The sequence below is a fragment of the Bufo bufo genome, chromosome 10 (assembly GCF_905171765.1).
Source record: "Bufo bufo chromosome 10, aBufBuf1.1, whole genome shotgun sequence".
Lineage (NCBI taxonomy): Eukaryota > Metazoa > Chordata > Amphibia > Anura > Bufonidae > Bufo > Bufo bufo.
In genome coordinates this window covers 6,456,043-6,477,167 of record NC_053398.1, presented here as the reverse complement: position 1 = coordinate 6,477,167, position 21,125 = coordinate 6,456,043, and the positions used below count along the sequence as shown (strand labels likewise).

Here is a 21,125-nt window from a genome sequence, read left to right as displayed (position 1 = left end):
GGGAGTAGTTAGCGGCAGCGAATCTCAGCCGCTCTCATCTCTATAGATCAGGAAGCGGCGGTATTATTCTGCTATATAAGGAGGAGCAAAGGTCATGGCCCAAATACCCCTCCCCCCCCCTCTGACACAGCCCGTAGGATGGTACTCTGACTACTGCATGCCATAACATCAGAGATCTCTGTAGTCAGTGGGGGATGGGCAGTGCCTTTAATGCAACAGGTGCGAAAACTAATGAACAAAAGTGGATGTAAACTTAAAGCAAGGGCCCCCACAGACAGCAGAGGGCCCCTCTCCCAGAACCAGCAACCTTCAGATCATATCACCCCCAACTCCAAGGGAGAAGCCTAGTGTGAGGTTAACCATACTGCCGAGAGAATCTGCAACAATGTATCAGTGCAGATACAACGTGACAGGCTGGAGCCCAGGCTGTTTAACTGATACAGGATACATTCACCTACAGCAAGCAGAGATATTGAAAAGGTCACTAAAAACCACAATGTCTATTACAAACATCCATTTTCAGATTTCACAGGACCCTCCAGTCACTATATATATAATAAATAAGCCCCTTCAGAGGTTGATATGGGGATCACTTCAGACGTGTAGAGTCCTCCACCCGGGCGGCGTCACCTTCTACTCTCTAAAAGCTTCAAAAAGTAAACTCCATAAACTGTGAACACTTGTCCCTGATTTGGAAAGTAGCAGGAAGTGTCATTATGTCTGCGCCGCTGTCACTCATAAACAACATTTAGTCAAATGGAAAGAAAAAAACGCCGCAAATCCCGCAAGGTCTCGTCCTAAGTAGATGCATCAGACTCATTCATTAGCGCGGCGCAGCACTATATGGTTCTCTGATGACTGAAGGTTTTCATCAATATAATCATCAAATTTCAAATGCAAAAAAATATAAATGTGATTGCGAGGTTATCATAAATGTTTCAATTACATATTACTAATTATAGTGGAAGCGCCGAGACACCTCCGAGAAATTGAGACTGAGCCGTGATTTCATTATCTTTTAGGAGTAAAACATACGGTTATCAGCGTGAAAAACTTCTCCCTCGTGACGACGAGGCCAACTTTATCTCATCATTCACCCCAAACACTCCTCAGCAACTTTCAGAAAGTAGAGAAAACAGAAATACACTGAAACGTGACCAAAAAGAGAAAAAGCAAACAAAGCTCAGGTTATGCCGGCTGTACATATGTATTTATATACAGGAGATGCCCAGGTTATACCAGCTGTACATATATAACTATATACAGGAGATGCCCAGGTTATACCAGCTGTACATATATAATAATATACAGGAGATACCCAGGTTATACCAGCTGTACATATATAATTATATACAGGAGATGCCCAGGTTATACCAGCTGTACATATATAATTATATACAGGAGATGCCCAGGTTATACCAGCTGTAAATATATAATTATATACAGGAGATACCCAGGTTATACCAGCATGGTCCATATCACTATATACAGAAGATGTATAACTTATACCAGCTGTACATATATAATTATATACAGGAGAGGCCCAGGTTATACCAGCATGCTCCATACCACTATATACAAGAAGATGTATAACTTATACCAGCTGTACATATATAATTATATACAGGAGATACCCAGGTTATACCAGCATGGTCCATATTACTATATACAAGAAGATGTATAACTTATAGCAGCTGTACATATATAATTATATACAGGAGATCCCCAGGTTATACCAGCATGGTCCATATCACTATATACAAGAAGATGTATAACTTATACCAGCTGTACATCTATAATTATATACAGGAGATGCCCAGGTTATACCAGCATGGTCCATATCACTATATACAGAAGATGTATAACTTACACCAGCTGTACATATATAATTATATACAGGAGATACCCAAGTTATACCAGCATGGTTCATATCATTATATACAAGAAGATGTATAACTTATACCAGCTGTACATATATATTATATACAGGAGATACCCAGGTTATACCAGCATGGTCCGTATCACTATATACAAGAAGATGTGTAACATATACCAGCTGTACATATATAATTATATACAGGAGATGCCCAGGTCATACCAGCTGTACATATATAATTATATACAGGAGATGCCCAGGTTATACCAGCTGTACATATATAATTATATACAGGAGATGCCCAGGTTATACCAGCTGTACATATATAATTATATACAGGAGATGCCCAGGTCATACCAGCTGTACATATATAATTATATACAGGAGATGCCCAGGTTATACCAGCTGTACATATATAATTATATACAGGAGATGCCCAGGTTATACCAGCTGTACATATATAATTATATACAGGAGATGCCCAGGTTATACCAGCTGTACATATATAATTATATACAGGAGATGCCCAGGTCATACCAGCTGTACATATATAATTATATACAGGAGATGCCCAGGTTATACCAGCTGTACATATATACTTATATACAGGAGATGCCCAGGTTATACCAGCTGTACATATATAATTATATACAGGAGATGCCCAGGTTATACCAGCTGTACATATATATGATTATATACAGGAGAGGCCCAGGTTATACCAGCTGTACATATATAATTATATACAGGAGATGCCCAGGTTATACCAGCTGTACATATATAATTATATACAGGAGATGCCCAGGTTATACCAGCTGTACATATATAATTATATACAGGAGAGGCCCAGGTTATACCAGCTGTACATATATAATTATATACAGGAGATGCCCAGGTTATACCAGCTGTACATATATAATTATATACAGGAGAGGCCCAGATTATACCAGCTGTACATATATAATTATATACAGGAGATGCCCAGGTTATACCAGCTGTACATATATAATTATATACAGGAGATGCCCAGGTTATACCAGCTGTACATATATAATAATATACAGGAGATGCCCAGGTTATACCAGCTGTACATATATAATTATATACAGGAGATACCCAGGTTATACCAGCTGTACATATATAATTATATACAGGAGATGCCCAGGTTATACCAGCTGTACATATATAATAATATACAGGAGATGCCCAGGTTATACCAGCTGTACATATATAATTATATACAGGAGATACCCAGGTTATACCAGCTGTACATATATAATTATATACAGGAGATGCCCAGGTTATACCAGCTGTACATATATGATTATATACAGGAGATGCCCAGGTTATACCAGCTGTACATATATAATTATATACAGGAGATGCCCAGGTTATACCAGCATGGCTCATATCACTATATGCAGTAATAATTCCTGATGAAGTACTGGGGATCGGCCTTGGACAGGATTTACCTGGTCTCGCGCATATGAGGAATTAACTCTTTGTTTGTCTGAACAGGCGCTGAGCAGAACTTTCACAGCGTTCATCTGGAGAAGGATTTCACAAGCGATTGTATCAAAAAACGTTATATTGGCCAATGCAGCAGACGCCAGTAAACAGACCTCTCCATTGGAAGCCTCTTCACACAACCCTACACGGAAAATGAGGAATATATAAGAAAAAGCATGTGAGTAAAAGGGGCGGGGCTGTGACAACCTCTCAGACAGGATATACAGGCAGGTTGTCAGCAGTAATAGATGTTCCTGTAGTATAAGGTGTGTGATCTCATGTCTGATCACATGTCATTATATCAGTGATGTCATCAGCAGGGGGCGGGGCTGTGACAACCTCTCAGACAGAATGTACAGGCAGGTTGTCAGCAGTAATAGATGTTCCTGTAGTATAAGGTGTGTGATCTCATGTCTGATCACATGTCATTATATCAGTGATGTCATCAGCAGGGGGCGGGGCTGTGACAACCTCTCAGACAGGATGTACAGGCAGGTTGTCAGCAGTAATAGATGTTCCTGTAGTATAAGGTGTGAGGATCTCATGTCTGATCACATGTCATTATATCAGTGATGTCATCAGCAGGGGGGCGGGGCTGTGACAACCTCTCAGACAGGATATACAGGCAGGTTGTCAGCAGTAATAGATGTTCCTGTAGTATAAGGTGTGTGATCTCATGTCTGATCACATGTCATTATATCAGTGATGTCATCAGCAGGGGGGCGGGGCTGTGACAACCTCTCAGACAGGATATACAGGCAGGTTGTCAGCAGTAATAGATGTTCCTGTAGTATAAGGTGTGTGATCTCATGTCTGATCACATGTCATTATATCAGTGATGTCATCAGCAGGGGGCGGGGCTGTGACAACCTCTCAGACAGGATATACAGGCAGGTTGTCAGCAGTAATAGATGTTCCTGTAGTATAAGGTGTGTGATCTCATGTCTGATCACATGTCATTATATCAGTGATGTCATCAGCAGGGGGCGGGGCTGTGACTACCTCTCAGACAGAATGTACAGGCAGGTTGTCAGCAGTAATAGATGTTCCTGTAGTATAAGGTGTGTGATCTCATGTCTGATCACATGTCATTATATCAGTGATGTCATCAGCAGGGGGCGGGGCTGTGACAACCTCTCAGACAGGATATACAGGCAGGTTGTCAGCAGTAATAGATGTTCCTGTAGTATAAGGTGTGAGGATCTCATGTCTGATCACATGTCATTATATCAGTGATGTCATCAGCAGGGGGGCGGGGCTGTGACAACCTCTCAGACAGGATATACAGGCAGGTTGTCAGCAGTGATAGATGTTCCTGTAGTATAAGGTGTGAGGATCTCATGTCTGATCACATGTCATTATATCAGTGATGTCATCAGCAGGGGGCGGGGCTGTGACAACCTCTCAGACAGGATATACAGGCAGGTTGTCAGCAGTAATAGATGTTCCTGTAGTATCAGGTGTGTGATCTCATGTCTGATCACATGTCATTATATCAGTGATGTCATCAGCAGGGGGCGGGGCTGTGACAACCTCTCAGACAGGATATACAGGCAGGTTTTTTTGCACTTACTGAGCAGAGCTGTAATGAGTTCCTCCATGTTCTCCAGGAAGGTGCTGAGATGTTGGGTGAAGGTGAAATGAGGAGACGTGATTTGCGCGATCACAGCCGCCACTTCCGCTTTTGTGGCCTCGTTCTGAGTCTCATCGGTGAGAATTTCTGTTAAGCAGAGGAGTCCGTCCACCTTCAACAGAGAACAAGGAATGAAGATGAACCTGTCACAGCTCACACGGGGTTAAACGTTGACAATTAATATATGAATTGTAATAATGTTATTAGGGACTGAGGGGAAGGACGAGGCGTCATGGGGGGTGCGGGCGATGAGGAGCCCCGTCAGTACAATGTGCCCCCTGCCACTTTACTTCATTATATTGGAATTTCACGGTCATTTAGTCGCTGACTACGAGATAATGAATCAATGGAAAATCCAAGTGTAAATGAAGACTCTGCCGTCCGTCTATCTATCTATCTCTTATTATCTATCTCCTTATCTATCTCCTTATCTATCTATCTATCTATCTATCTATCTATCTCTTATTATCTATTATCTATCTATCTATCTATCTATCTATTATCTATCTATCTATCTATCTATCTATCTCTTATTATCTATCTATCTATCTATCTATCTATCTATCTATCTATCTATCCATTATCTATCTATCTATCTATCTATCTATCTATCTATCTATCTATCTATCTCGTCTCTATTAAATCAAATCAAATCAAATCAGCTTTATTGTCAGGACTAAATACATTTTAGCATTGCCAAAGCAAGTGGGAAATAATTGGGTAGGGTTAAGGGATGGGGACATATACAGGGTGGGGATAAAGGAGTCCATGGTATATCAGGCTCCTCTCAGACTATGGCAGGCAGTAATATATTGTGCTGCTGTGGCCGCTGTCTTCTCCTCTGCCCCCAGCAGTATGGAGAGATTCTCTTCCTCCTCCATGGAGATGAAGTCTGGGCAGAGATCAGACAGTCTCCTGAAGTCAGTCTCCCTCACTGCTGAGTATTTGGTGCTTCATCCTCCACGGCCTCCTGGTCGCACTGCTGGCACAGTCTGCTCTCCCTGGGCTTGTACCTCTGTGGGTGACGCCCGGATTCGATGAGCAGGCTGTGGGCGCTCAGTCTGTACCATCTATCTATCTATCTATCTATCTATCTATCTATCTATCTATCTATCTATCTATTATTATGTATCTATCTCTCATATCTATCTATCTATCTATCTATCTATCTATCTATCTCCTATCTATCTAATATCTATTATCTATTATCTATCTATCTATCTATCTATCTATCTATCTATCTATCTATCTATCTATCTATCTATTATCTATCTATTATTATGTATCTATCTCTCATATCTATCTATCTATCTATCTATCTTGTCTCTATCTATCTATCTATCTCATATCTATCTATCTATCTATCTATCTATCTATCTATTATCTATCTATCTATCTATCTATCTATCTATCTCATTATCTATCTAGTTTTCACACCTACAAAGAATGGAGAGTCTGTCATTTGTATTGTAGGTCCACTTCACCTGTGAGAGACAGAATAAAAAAAAAAATCCAGAACATCACATTGAATGATTTTTAAATAATTTATTACATGAAATAAGTATTTGATCACCTCAACCAGCAGGACTTCTGCTCTCACAGACCTGTTGGTTTTTCTATAAGAAGCCTCCTACTCTGCACTCGTTATCTGTATATAAGACACCTGTCCACACTCTCAATCAATCACACTCCAACCTCTCCACCATGGCCGACCAAAGAGCTGTCTACGGACACCAGGGACAAAGTTGTAGACCAGCACAAGGCTGCGATGGGCTACAGGACAATAGGCAACAGCTTGGTGAGAAGAACTGTTGGCGCAATTATTAGAAAATGGAAGAAATACAAGATGAGCGTCAATCTTCTCCTCGGGCTCCATGCAAGATCTCGCCTCGTGGGGTAAGGATGATTCTGAGAAAGGCAAGGAATAAGCCCAGAACTATATGGGAGGACCTAGTCAATGACCTGAAGAGAGCCGGGACCACTTGCCGTGTTTTGAGGAAGAAGAAGGATGAGTACAACCCCAAGAACACCATCCAAACTGTGAAGCATGGGGTGGAAACATACTTTGGGGGTGCTTTTCTGCAAAAGGGGCAGGACAACTCCACTGTATTGAAAGTAGGATGGATGGCGCCAGGTATCGCAAGATTTTTGCCAACAGCTTTTTTTACTCAGTAAGAGCATTGAAGATGGGTTGTGACTGCTTCTTCCAGCATGACAGTATATTCTCTGCAGTGTATATACAGCATACTGTCCTCTGTAGTGTGTATACTGTCCTCTGTAGTATATATACAGTATACTGTCCTCTGTAGTGTGTATACTGTCCTCTGTAGTGTGTATACTGTCCTCTGTAGTGTGTATACTGTCCTCTGTAGTATATATACAGTATACTGTCCTCTGTAGTATATATACAGTATACTTTCATCTGCAGTGTATATACAGCATACTGTCCTCTGTAGTGTGTATACTGTCCTCTGTAGTATATATACAGTATACTGTCCTCTGTAGTGTGTATACTGTCCTCTGTAGTGTGTATACTGTCCTCTGTAGTGTGTATACTGTCCTCTGTAGTATATATACAGTATACTGTCCTCTGTAGTATATATACAGTATACTGTCATCTGCAGTGTATATACAGTATACTGTCCTCTGTAGTGTATATATATATATATATATACACTCACCTAAAGAATTATTAGGAACACCTGTTCTATTTCTCTTAATGCAATTATCTAGTCAACCAATCACATGGCAGTTGCTTCGATGCATTTAGGGGGGTGCTCCTGGTCAAGACAATCTCCTGAACTCCAAACTGAATGTCAGAATGGGAAAGAAAGGTGATTTAAGCAATTTTGAGCGTGGCATGGCTGTTGGTGCCAGACGGGCCGGTCTGAGTATTTCACAATCTGCTCAGTTACTGGGATTTTCACGCACAACCATTTCTAGGGTTTACAAAGAATGGTGTGAAAAGGGAAAAACATCCAGTATGCGGCCGTCCTGTGGGCGAAAATGCCTTGTGGATGCTAGAGGTCAGAGGAGAATGGGCCGACTGATTCAAGCTGATAGAAGAGCAACGTTGGCTGAAATAACCACTCGTTACAACCGAGGTCTGCAGCAAAGCATTTGTGAAGCCACAACACGCACAACCTTGAGGGGGATGGGCTACAACAGCAGAAGACCCCAACGGGCACCACTCATCTCCACTACAAATAGGAAAAAGAGCCTACAATTTGCACGAGCTCACCAAAATTGGACTGTTGAAGACTGGAAAAATGTTGCCTGGTCTGATGAGTCTCGATTTCTGTTGAGACATTCAAATGGTAGAGTCCGAATTTGGTGTAAACAGAATGAGAACATGTATCCATCCTCTGATGGCGACTTCCAGCAGGATAATGCACCATGTCACAAAGCTCCAATCATTTCACATTGGTTTCTTGAACATGACAATGAGTTCACTGCACTAAAATGGCCCCACAGTCACCAGCTCTCAACCCAATAGAGCATCTTTGGGATGTGGTGGAACGGGAGCTTCGTGCCCTGGATGTGCATCCCTCAAATCTCCATCAACTGCAAGATGCTATCCTATCAATATGGGCCAACATTTCTAAAGAATGCTATCAGCACCTTGTGGAATCAATGCCACGTAGAATTAAGGCAGTTCTGAAGGCAAAAGGGGGTCCAACACCGTATTAGTATGGGGGCACTAATAATTCTTTAGGTGAGTGTATATACACACACAGTATACTGCCCTCTGTAGTATATATACACACACAGTATACTGTCCTCTGTAGTATATATATACACACAGTATACTGTCCTCTGCAGTATATATATACACACAGTATACTGTCCTCTGCAGTATATATATATACACACAGTATACTGTCCTCTGCAGTATATATACACACACAGTATACTGTCCTCTGTAGTATATATATACACACAGTATACTGTCCTCTGCAGTATATATACACACACAGTATACTGTCCTCTGTAGTATATATATACACACAGTATACTGTCCTCTGTAGTATATATATACACACAGTATACTGTCCTCTGCAGTATATATACACACAGTATACTGTCCTCTGCAGTATATATACACACAGTATACTGTCCTCTGCAGTATATATATACACACAGTATACTGTCCTCTGCAGTATATATATACACACAGTATACTGTCCTCTGCAGTATATATATACACACAGTATACTGTCCTCTGTAGTATATATATACACACAGTATACTGTCCTCTGCAGTATATATATTTATATAAGTGTTTGATACACTGGCGATTTTGCAGGTTTTTCCAAAGGAGAGAGGTCTGTAATTTTTATCGTAGGTATTATATATGTAGAACTAGAAGTAGCAGCACACCACTTTGTAGGTACTGTATGGATAAATAGTCAATGTAGAACATCTCAGCGCGCAGACGCCATCCACGTCCCCTTTAGTGAGCGTCTGTCTTTGCCGCTGGAACACGGGCAACAATAACATCACTCGACTGAATGAACCCTTAATAATCTGCTATTCTCGGTGTGAAGTGAAATCTTTCCAAAATGACATTTCAGAGAATTTTGGAATTTCCACAGATTTATGGCAGACGAGACTCTGGGACATTAATCATCCTTTTCATTGACTGAAATGTGTCTGAAATGAGCGGACGTCCCCACCACTGAAGTGTGAGGAAGCTGGAGAACTGGGAAGAAAATTCTCACAGATCCGGATTATCTGCGAAGTTCTTCTTGTTTTTCCATATAAGGTCAAATACATTAGTTTTGGATATTCTTCTGTGTGATTCCGGCGTGGAGAATCGGTCAGTTCTGGCCCCATTTTTACTTAAAGTGGATTATTTTCCGTTTCTCCCCAAATTGAATAAATCCACATTAATCAGCCTCTAATTGATTCATTAGTTGCGCTTGTTTTGGTTTTAATTATGTCAGGATTAATTATCGTTTTCTCGCTGAGAGATTCTGAATCCATCTGACGGTTATTCCTTGTGGGATTAGAAGTATCGGAGACGAGTTCACTCCTCAATTCCCCGCTGTCCTCTAACGTCCAAAGTCATTTTCCACCTGCAGAATGTGTAAACCGTGTTGACTGTCGCCCCCTAGTGCTATTGTTCATGAGTGCAGCTCAACCCCTCCTCTGTATAACGGGGGTCCATGAATAAAGGAAGATTAACCACTTATAAGCTGCAGGCCCATGCCCCGGTCCCTTATACCACAGGCAATGCGTCACATCAGTTCACACATATGGTGACATAACAGTGGCCTAATGTTATTTGAGGATGGGTTTTGTGTCCACCAGAGCAATATTTTCATTCCATCCCACATTTTGTCACTTTCCTATCGTTATATCAACGTCTTCATCTAAAACATCAATTATTGCGGCAATTCAAAGTCTGTAATTAATGGAAGAACAGGTCTCTGGGTTCCTCAGGGGCGGAGCTTGTCCTCTAGAATATCCTGGGTTTTCATAACGGTAAATAATTTCTCTACAATGTAACATAAATGTAGCTGAGGTTTGTGGTTTGCCACAATTTTTAACTGCATTTAATCCCTTAGTGGAGAACAGGATTGATTTCTTATGGTCGAAACTCGAGGAAATATATATATATATTGGGTAAAATATAAACCAATCATATTAAATCGATAACTTTTTAATATTTTCTTACTTTATTAATGATGGAAAGTTTGATTTCTGCTCTAACCCCTGTGTTTCGCTGGTAAGAAGTAGAAAGTCTTTCCATTAGGCCTCTTTCACACGACCGTATGGCTTTTTCAGTGTTTTGCGGGCAGTTTTTTCCGGATCCGTTGTTCCGTTTTTTGTTTCCGTTTCGGTTCCGTTTTTCCGTATGGCATATACAGTATACAGTAATTACATAGAAAAAATCGGGCTGGGCATAACATTTTCAATAGATGGTTCCGCAAAAAACAAAACGGATACGGAAGACATACGGATGCATTTACGTATGTGTTCCGTTTTTTTTTGCGAACCCATTGACTTGAATGGAGCCACGGACCGTGATTTGCGGACAAGAATAGGACAAGACTCAAAATCTAGCGGAACGGAATTGCGGACATACGGAAACGGTATGCTCACGGAGTACATTCCGTTTTTTTGCGGACCCATTGAAATTAATGGTTCCGTATATGGACCGTATACGGAACGCAATCAACGGCCCGTATACGGAACGCAAAAAAAAACGTTTGTGTGAATGAGCCCTTAGAAAGCTGAGAGTCTGTAATGTCTGAAGAAGGGAGAGAAGTTCTCAAAGATTACAGTGTCCCATTGTCCCAAGATTTAATTGTATTACTGTTCCACACGAGGATGGGGTCCTATGCCCACCCCTCCATGCTCGACCATGTGCCACCATGAGGCTGGCAGACAGCCACGCGCTGCCCTTGCATGCTCCATTATAGGGGGACACAGGACACTCATGATCACCGAGCCCCAGGGGTCGGATCCATCAGACACTTTTCGCCTCTCTTGTGGATAGGAAATACATAAAATTTTTGGGACAATCCCTTTAAAGGGGTTTTCCAGTTTTCTATAAATGAAGTTGAATCCATATATGGATGAGAAGTTTTACAACTTAAAAAAATAATTAAAAAAAAAATCTGAATTTTGAAGATATTTGCTGTCAGGGAATGAGAGCACTCTGGTTTCCATTCCGAGGCAGTAATCCTGTACACAGCTAGGTAGTCTAAGAAGTGGATACAATTGTGTCCAGTGTAGACACTGCACAGCCCGCAGTGATACAATGTTGCAATTTAGCAGAGACATTGGTGCAGCTGCTGATGCGTTTATCTCACAGAGCATGGTCTAGACTGGAAACAAGTGTAACAAACCCTCAGCTGTGAGCAGGACTAGCTATAAACGGGTTTGCAAGGGATGTAAGGAGGACAGTCAATGCAGTTTCTGCATCTTTTGCAATGCGATTCTGATTTAAAAAAATCTTATTTCCATGTCATTATTTTGGAAGAAGTCCAGCAGCTATGGGGGATGGGGCCTTGTGGGGTATGTGCCTTAAATGCATGGTGCCAGCGGGGCACCATGGAGCCTCTCTACCTTGCCCAGGCTAGTCAAGTACAAGGTCAGGGGCAACAAACTGATTCTGGGGCCCAAGTGAAGGAATTTCTAGCTGCGAGTGCGGTGATGAATAAGAGATGAGCGTCCGCTTCATGTTCCGTCTACAGCGCTGTATCCTGGGCTCCGGCTGCTGACCGGGCCCCAAATCAAGGGAGTCTTATTTACAAAGTGGCAAATGACTGAGCGTCCTGCATTATTAATGGAGGTGATGGACATGACACGGACGGGCGGCTGATGAGCTGTCAGTCCCCACAGACATCATGACACAAGAATCACCCAAACATGAGGATCTCCGTCTGACATAGCCTGGAGTGAGAGGATCACTGGGCGGGCTGCGCGCGGAGGGCGCTCTTATTACTGACACATGAATTATGGATCCGATAGCTGGTCGGAGTTAAACAAATGACAAATGTGCCTCCGTCCTGCGCCTAGTTGCGGTCTTTTTACATTTTTTTTGTTTGCTTGCATTTTTACGTGACGGACACTAATGAGAAATTGGCTGAAAATGTAAAAAAAAAATCATAAATAACCACATAAAAAATAAAAATAAAGAATCAAAAGTTTCAGAGAAAATGTGCCTAATCCGGACAAGATTTGCATTGATCCCCTCAGGCTAGTTTTAGCTACTGACAAGAATGGACTTTATTAAGTCTTCAGAGCAGCAATCTCCATGGCAAACGGCAAACTGATTACAAGAATCTACAAAAACGGAAGAAGAAAGAAAAAAAAGGGCATAAAATATACAAGACGCAGATTGTGACTGATCATCAACAATTCTGTAAATATTATAAGACTGTACAGAAGAAATGTCCCCTTCCCTCCCGGGGTCCCCCATAACCTGGTCAGCCCCCGGGTCTGCCATCAAGGGCTTCAGACAACAAATACACAAATCATAGCAGATGTGAGCGCCCAACAATGCTCAAAACCATCTTTATATGGAGCTAAATTATTGCTACTTTAATGATACACATCATATAGCTCCTCCCCTGAGGAACTTTCAAATGGCATTATTTTATTTTTTGAGAAGATCTCACCCTTGACTATTTAATGATCTGTCTCTGTTTGCCTCCAGACATTGCCCTGCATTTGCTAGTGTGAGTGCGCCTAGATTTTGGTGTAAAACAAACAAAAATTTATTAGAAATGATCTGTGCTAAGCCCAACAAGGGGGCGTGACATTCTGGAAAAGAGAGGGCGTTCACATGACAGGGGCACGAGGTAATATGCAACATTGTGCCCATAATGTCTCAAAGTAAACCAAGCAATAGTTGGTATGAAGTTAGAGAAAAGTGTCTGCATCGGGGCCCCTGTATGATCAGCTGGGGCTCCTGTGATAAATCTGGAGCAGGTCTAGATGGTTGCTCTATGGTTACGTCATGTGGTCATCTGTCTGTGGCATGGCAGTGAGGTCTGCACGTCCACACATGTCATGGACCTGGTGACCACTCAAGACAATTGACTTCAGCATCCCAAGAAGGGACATGCTGGAAGCTTCATAGCATCACTCACTTCTCTAGGTCCATGTGCACCAGCATCCGCTCAGATACAGTAGGGATCTCCTCTGCTGGTACATGGGCTGCCTGGCCTGTTCTGACACATCTCATCACATGGAATTCCCCTTTAACCATCTGCCCAAACCCGTGACTCCAACAAGTCGTCTATCAGGATGGATATCCGATGGCGGATGTGTCATTTGTGGCCAAGAGGTCATCTAAGAGACATCTGCAAATGTTCTCCCCTTCTCTTCCCTCCGGATAATCTCTTCAGGACAACCCCAGCATCCCAGATCCTCAGAGCCTACAAGATGATGAGGAGCATTCTTCATGGACACATGAGATCGGATCCCAGAGTGAAGTTGGCCACGGACGTGGGCAAGACCCAGATAGGAGGACAGTGACTGGACACGTTCCTTATGTCCCTGCTGGTGGTTACCATGCACAGTACAACGTCTAGCACTCTGAAGCTGCTGGGAGTTGTAGTTTCATGACAGCTGGGGGTCACAGCTTGGAGAGCACCGACAATAAAGGAGTATCATGATGCTGTTTGGGGGGCTCCACTGACGATACTCCAGCCCTGCCACCTCACATCAGATTAGACGCTCCTCTCAACAATGATGCACCAAGATCTTTATTTCAGGGAGATGATGAATTCTTCACAGTCGGTTACGGGAGGGGGAGATGCAGCATGGCAGCTTTAATGATGTTTGTGATATCTAAAGTGCAGATGGACAATAATATCCTGCAGTATAATGGATATGCCCCGCTAATGAGACACTCCCCCCGCCCGCTGCGGTCTACAACATGTCTGCCAGGAGGAACAGAGCCCAAACCAGACAAAAAACAAGAGCGTCTCAACTGGGCCATAAAAACAACAAGGTGCTAGTGTCCCAGGCGGCAGACAGGGGTGGCGCAAGCGAAGACTAACAGAAAGAAAATGCATATACACTCTAGCCTAGATACAAGGTGATGACGGTCATATGCGATGGCTCCCCCGATCATCACACCAGCAGTTGTGTCACGACCATGGTCATGGTCGTGACTCCTTAACTGCATGCTGTTGTCTCGTGTCATTGTTTCAACCACAGGTGAGGGCCGCTTGTATGTTGCCTCACTTGTGGTTGCCGTTGGCAACATGTTCTTATAATGTATGTGGCAGTATAGCAGCCTGAGTTGGTGTTAGGCACCTAGCTGTAATGTGCATGCGGTTGCACCTGTGTTTGTATGTGTGCACTTTTGTTGTTTTGGTGTGCACGGGATTTATGTTATGAGTACACTTCCCCTTTAAGTTGCGGTCTTCCCTTCCCTGGGTTGAGAAGGGTTAATTCCCTTCCTAGACTGTGAGCACTGGGTGTGGCTACTTGGGCCTATATAGCCTCTGCTGAGAGCAGTAGTCAGAGGGGTACTTCAGCCATGGTCTGCTGGAGTCATCCGCCTACCACCTGCCAGTGAGGGCCACCCTTGTGGTCATAGCAGATGTTATGCATGATGTTTAGTTGATGTTGTTTTATCTTTCATGTTTAATGCACCTGTGGATCTGGGTTCCTGTGTGGTTATGTGTGTGTGGACATCAGCTTGTTCGCATGGGATCCAGTCAGTGTGTCTGTGGCAGGTAGGGGTGGAAGTGCTTTTCATCCTCCTGCCATATCCATAGGCTGTTCATGTTCCTATTTCCCTTGCAGCTCGGCCAGTTTAGACTCCTGTTTCTCCGCATCCAGGAGGAACGGGTGGTCTACCCAGCTCCTAGTTCAGGGATCGGCGGAGGGTCAGTAGGGATCCGAGGTTCCGGAGCATGAGCCCTCCTACCATCAAGGTCGGCTCATGCAGCTAGGAGTCAGGGTCAGATTAGGGATGCGTTAGGAGGTGACCTGCTCCCTAATCCTGTGGTCCTGGCCAAGCAGCGACCTTCCATCTCCTGGCATCGCACGGCTGAGGGTTTCCCCCATCCTCAGCCGTGACAAGTTGTCAACTCTGTTATGAGAGGAACACTTGTGGCGGCTGGATGTCCTGCACATATCACAGAGCTGTTAGTGTCCTCAAATCACTACGAGGGGTGACCGGCTGTCATATGTGAGGGCTCCCCCGATCATCACGTAATGGGGGATGTGACACCAAATCTCCTTCTGCTAAGAGCCTGGAAATGGTCTGGACAGAGACAGGGGTGTAATGCAGGGGCCGCCTGGGTCTGGATGATGGGACTCATCCTGCTTGTTGGTGGGTCACACAATTCTCTCTACTGGTGTCTGTCTGGGCCGTCCAGAGCCTGTTCACCATGTTTGTGCTCTCACGTAACCACTGCTCCTAACAGGAAGGTTACAACGGCCTAGATAGCGGCAATTCATCGAAAAGATCATCCTGCTTCTCTCAGTCCAATGATTCGCCTCCTGTCAAAGTCTGACAACTGGGCAGATGTATTCCAGTGCGTGTTAGAGGCTTGTCTAGCAGTCACCGATCTCTCACCAAGAAGCACACTACTCAAAAGTAGCCTCTGAGAGTCTTTTTATATGGCAGCAGGGAAGCAATTTTACACCCTCTTGTGGTAAGACCCAGTGTCTAATCAGACCTCCCCTACATCCCACTGCGGCGTTATCCGGTCGCTATATGGAGGCGTTATCCGGTCGCTATATGGAGGCGTTATCCGGTCGCTATATGGAGGCGTTATCCTGTCGCTATATGGAGGCGTTATCCTGTCGCTATATGGAGGCGTTATCCTGTCGCTATATGGAGGCGGTATCCTGTCGCTATATGGAGGCGGTTTCCGGTAGCTGTATGACGTTGTTATCCGGTCGCTATATGGAGGCGTTATCCTGTCGCTATATGGAGGCGTTATCCTGTCGCTATATGGAGGCGTTATCCTGTCGCTATATGGAGGCGTTATCCTGTCGCTATATGGAGGCGTTATCCTGTCGCTATATGGAGGCGTTATCCTGTCGCTATATGGAGGCGGTATCCTGTCGCTATATGGAGGCGTTATCCGGTTGCTATATGGAGGCGTTATCCTGACGCTATATGGAGGCGTTATCCTGTCGCTATATGGAGGCGTTATCCTGTCGCTATATGGAGGCGGTATCCTGTCGCTATATGGAGGCGTTATCCTGTCGCTATATGGAGGCGTTATCCGGTCGCTATATGGAGGCGTTATCCGGTCGCTATATGGAGGCGTTATCCTGTCGCTATATGGAGGCGTTATCCTGTCGCTATATGGAGGCGTTATCCGGTCGCTATATGGAGGCGTTATCCTGTCGCTATATGGAGGCGGTATCCTGTCGCTATATGGAGGCGGTTTCCGGTAGCTGTATGACGTTGTTATCCGGTCGCTATATGGAGGCGTTATCCTGTCGCTATATGGAGGCGTTATCCTGTCGCTATATGGAGGCGTTATCCTGTCGCTATATGGAGGCGTTATCCTGTCGCTATATGGAGGCGTTATCCTGTCGCTATATGGAGGCGTTATCCGGTCGCTATATGGAGGCGTTATCCTGTCGCTATATGGAGGCGTTATCCTGTCGCTATATGGAGGCGTTATCCGGTTGCTATATGGAGGCGTTATCCTGTCGCTATATGGAGGCGTTATCCTGTCGCTATATGGAGGCGTTATCCTGTCGCTATATGGAGGCGTTATCCTGTCGCTATATGGAGGCGGTATCCTGTCGCTATATGGAGGCGTTATCCTGTCGCTATATGGAGGCGTTATCCTGTCGCTATATGGAGGCGGTATCCTGTCGCTATATGGAGGCGTTATCCTGTCGCTATATGGAGGCGTTATCCTGTCGCTATATGGAGGCGGTATCCTGTCGCTATATGGAGGCGTTATCCTGTCGCTATATGGAGGCGGTATCCTGTCGCTATATGGAGGCGGTTTCCGGTAGCTGTATGACGTTGTTATCCGGTCGCTATATGGAGGCGTTATCCTGTCGCTATATGGAGGCGTTATCCTGTCGCTATATGGAGGCGTTATCCTGTCGCTATATGGAGGCGTTATCCTGTCGCTATATGGAGGCGTTATCCGGTTGCTATATGGAGGCGTTATCCTGTCGCTATATGGAGGCGTTATCCTGTCGCTATATGGAGGCGTTATCCTGTCGCTATATGGAGGCGTTATCCTGTCGCTATATGGAGGCGTTATCCGGTTGCTATATGGAGGCGTTATCCTGTCGCTATATGGAGGCGTTATCCTGTCGCTATATGGAGGCGTTATCCTGTCGCTATATGGAGGCGTTATCCTGTCGCTATATGGAGGCGTTATCCTGTCGCTATATGGAGGCGTTATCCTGTCGCTATATGGAGGCGGTATCCTGTCGCTATATGGAGGCGTTATCCTGTCGCTATATGGAGGCGTTATCCTGTCGCTATATGGAGGCGGTATCCTGTCGCTATATGGAGGCGGTATCCTGTCGCTATATGGAGGCGTTATCCTGTCGCTATATGGAGGCGTTATCCTGTCGCTATATGGAGGCGTTATCCTGTCGCTATATGGAGGCGTTATCCTGTCGCTATACGGAGGCGTTATCCTGTCGCTATATGGAGGCGGTATCCTGTCGCTATATGGAGGCGGTTTCCGGTAGCTGTATGACGTTGTTATCTGGTCGCTATATGGTGCAGACTAGAGGTTACATCCTCCAGAGATGGCACACACTAGAGCAGGCATCCTCAAACTGCGGCCCTCCAGCTGTTGTAAAACTACAAGTCCCATAATGCCCTGCTGTAGGCTGATACCTGTAGGCTGCTCGGGCATGCTGGGAATTGTAGTTTTGCAACAGCTGGAGGGCCGCAGTTTGAGGATGCCTGCACTAGAGGTTACGTCTTCCTAAAATGGGGCACACTAGGGGTTATGTCCTCTTGAGATGGTACACACTAGGGCAGGGGTCAGCAACCTTCGGCACACCAGCTGCTGTAAAACTACAACTCCCAGCATGCAAACATGCTCGGCTCTTCTCACAACTCCCTTAGAAGTGAATGGAATTGTAATTTCAGAACATCTAGAGCGCTGGAGGTTGCTGATCCCTGCACTAGGGGTTATAGCCTCCTGAAATGGTGCACACTAGGGGTTATGTCATCTTTGCAGGGGACATATTACTAGTTTCACACTGGCGTTTTGGCTTTCCGTTCGTGAAATCCGTTCAAGGCTCTCACACGCGGTCCAAAACGGATCAGTTCAGCCCTAATGCATTCTGAATTTATAAAGATCCGCTCAGAATGCATCCGTTTGCATCAGTTCAGTCTCCGTTCCGCTCTGGAGGCCGCCTGCAGCGTTATGGTGTCCGTCTGATGAAACTGAGCCAAACGGATCCGTCCCCATTGACTTACATTGTGTTTTCACTGACACAATCTGGCACAATAGAAAACGGATCCGTCCTCCATTGACTTTCAATGGTGTTCAAGACGGATCCATCTTGGCTATGTTATAGATAATACAAACGGATCCGTTCTAAACGGACGCAGACGGTTGTATATCTCTGAGCGGATCCATCCATGGCGGATCCGCACAAAACGCGACTGTGAAAGTAGCAGACCTTACTCTCCCTTTTCTTTTTGTATCTAACATTTCCTAATCAATTCACCATGAACCTGCAATTCCCCACTTTTCCACCAGATGGCAATGTCTGACAGTGCTGACACACCTCTCTGTATTGTGACAGGACAATTCTCATTCATGGTAAAGGCAGCCAGGGGTTAGGAGTGCTGGGGCTCCAGGTATTTGGGGAGAGGACACAGGACGATGGATGCTCCACAGAAAAGCTGCTCTGAGGAAATCTGACTTTCATGGAGGAGACAAGTCTCATTCTCATTTCTTTTGCTCTCTGATGATTCTTCTCCATTTTCCTGATTCTGTACAAAAACAGAAACTTGCGTTAACTATCTTTCAGACAACATATCCTTCATGTGTGACCATGACGGAACACATCACCAGCCACCACCAGGGGTGTGCTATAGGGAATAAAACCACTGGTGTGCACCATCACAGGAGAATATAACCTCTAGTGTGCACCATCTGAGGAGAACATAACCTCTAGTGTGCACCATCTGAAGAGGACATAACCTCTAGTGTGCACCATCTGAGGAGGAAATAACCTCTAGTGTGCACCATCTCAGGAGGACATAACCTCTAGTGTGCACCATCTCAGGAGAAAATAACCTCTAGTGTGCACCATCTTAGGAGGACATAACCTCTAGTGTGCACCATCTCAGGAGGACATAACCTCTAGTGTGCACCATCTCAGGAGAATATAACCTCTAGTGTGCACCATCTGAGGAGGACGTAACCTCTTGTGTGAACCATCCTAGCAGTCCATAACCCCTAATATGCACCATCTCAGGAGGACATAACCTCTAGTGTGCACAATCACAGGAGAAAATAACCTCTAGTGTGCACCATCTGAGGAGGACGTAACCTCTAGTGTGCACCATCTGAGGAGGACATAACCTCTAGTGTGCACCATCTGAGGAGAACATAACCTCTAGTGTGCACCATCTCAGGAGGACATAACCTGTAGTGTGCACCATCTCAGGAGGACATAACCTGTAGTGTGTACCATCTCAGGAGAAAATAACCTCTAGTGTGCACCATCTCAGGAGGACATAACCTCTAGTGTGCACCATCTCAGGAGGACATAACCTCTAGTGTGCACCATCTCAGGAGGACATAACCTGTAGTGTGCACTATCTCAGGAGGACATAACCTCTAGTGTGCACCATCTCAGGAGGACATAACCTCTAGTGTGCACCATCTCAGGAGGACATAACCTCCAGTGTGCACCATCTCAGGAGGATATAACCTCTAGTGTGCACCATCTGAGGAGGACATAACCTCTAGTGTGCACCATCTCAGGAGGACATAACCTCTAGTGTGCACCATCTCAGGAGGATATAACCTCTAGTGTGCACCATCTCAGGAGGATATAACCTCTAGTGTGCACCATCTCAGGAGGACATAACCTCTAGTGTGCACCATCTCAGGAGGACATAACCTCTAGTGTGCACTATTTTAGGAGGACATAACCTCTGGATTATTTCCTGTGATGGTGCAGAGTTCCTCAGGTATCTTTTAAGAAAGTATTTTAATATTCACATATTTATACACCAAACTACATAGGAATAATGAAGTAGACCAGATAAATGATGTAAAGCAGATCAATGGGAGTGGAGGAGAAAACAGACAGTTGTAGCAGTAAATTGTTGTAGCAGTTACAGAGAAGGAGTGTGGTCATTATGTATGGACCGGTCTTAGGGCACTTGGTACCGGATCCGGCATTAATACATTTCAATGGAAATTAATGCCGGATCCAGCATTCCAGCAAGTGCTCCGGACTTTTGGCCAGAAAAAATACTGCTGCATGCTGCAGTATTTTCTCCGGCCAAATACCGTAAGAGGGACTGAACAGAAGACGTCCTGATGCATCCTGAACGGATCGCTCTCCATTCAGAATGCATTGGGATGAAACTGAAGCTTTTTTTCCGGTATTGAGACCCTGTGACGGAACTCCATACCGGAAAACTTTAACGCAAGTGTGAAAGTC

The 21,125-nt window shown here is 44.4% G+C and overlaps 1 protein-coding gene and 1 long non-coding RNA gene across 2 annotated transcripts in view; one reads left to right on the top strand and one right to left on the bottom strand.

The window, feature by feature from the left end:
- The window catches only part of INSC (INSC spindle orientation adaptor protein), a 114,175-nt gene that overhangs the window by 6,277 nt on the left and 86,773 nt on the right, over window positions 1-21,125 (bottom strand). The window contains exons 7-8 of the mRNA XM_040409628.1: window positions 4,956-5,127; window positions 3,346-3,524 (exon numbers count right to left, since the gene is read on the bottom strand). Of these exons, the coding sequence (XP_040265562.1) occupies window positions 3,346-3,524; window positions 4,956-5,127 (351 nt within the window). The remainder of the gene's footprint in view (window positions 1-3,345; window positions 3,525-4,955; window positions 5,128-21,125) is intronic.
- LOC120980492 lies at window positions 1,027-5,118 on the top strand. Its single transcript, XR_005774534.1, has 3 exons — window positions 1,027-1,126; window positions 3,392-3,560; window positions 4,993-5,118. It is a non-coding gene; the product is annotated as an uncharacterized LOC120980492 (long non-coding RNA).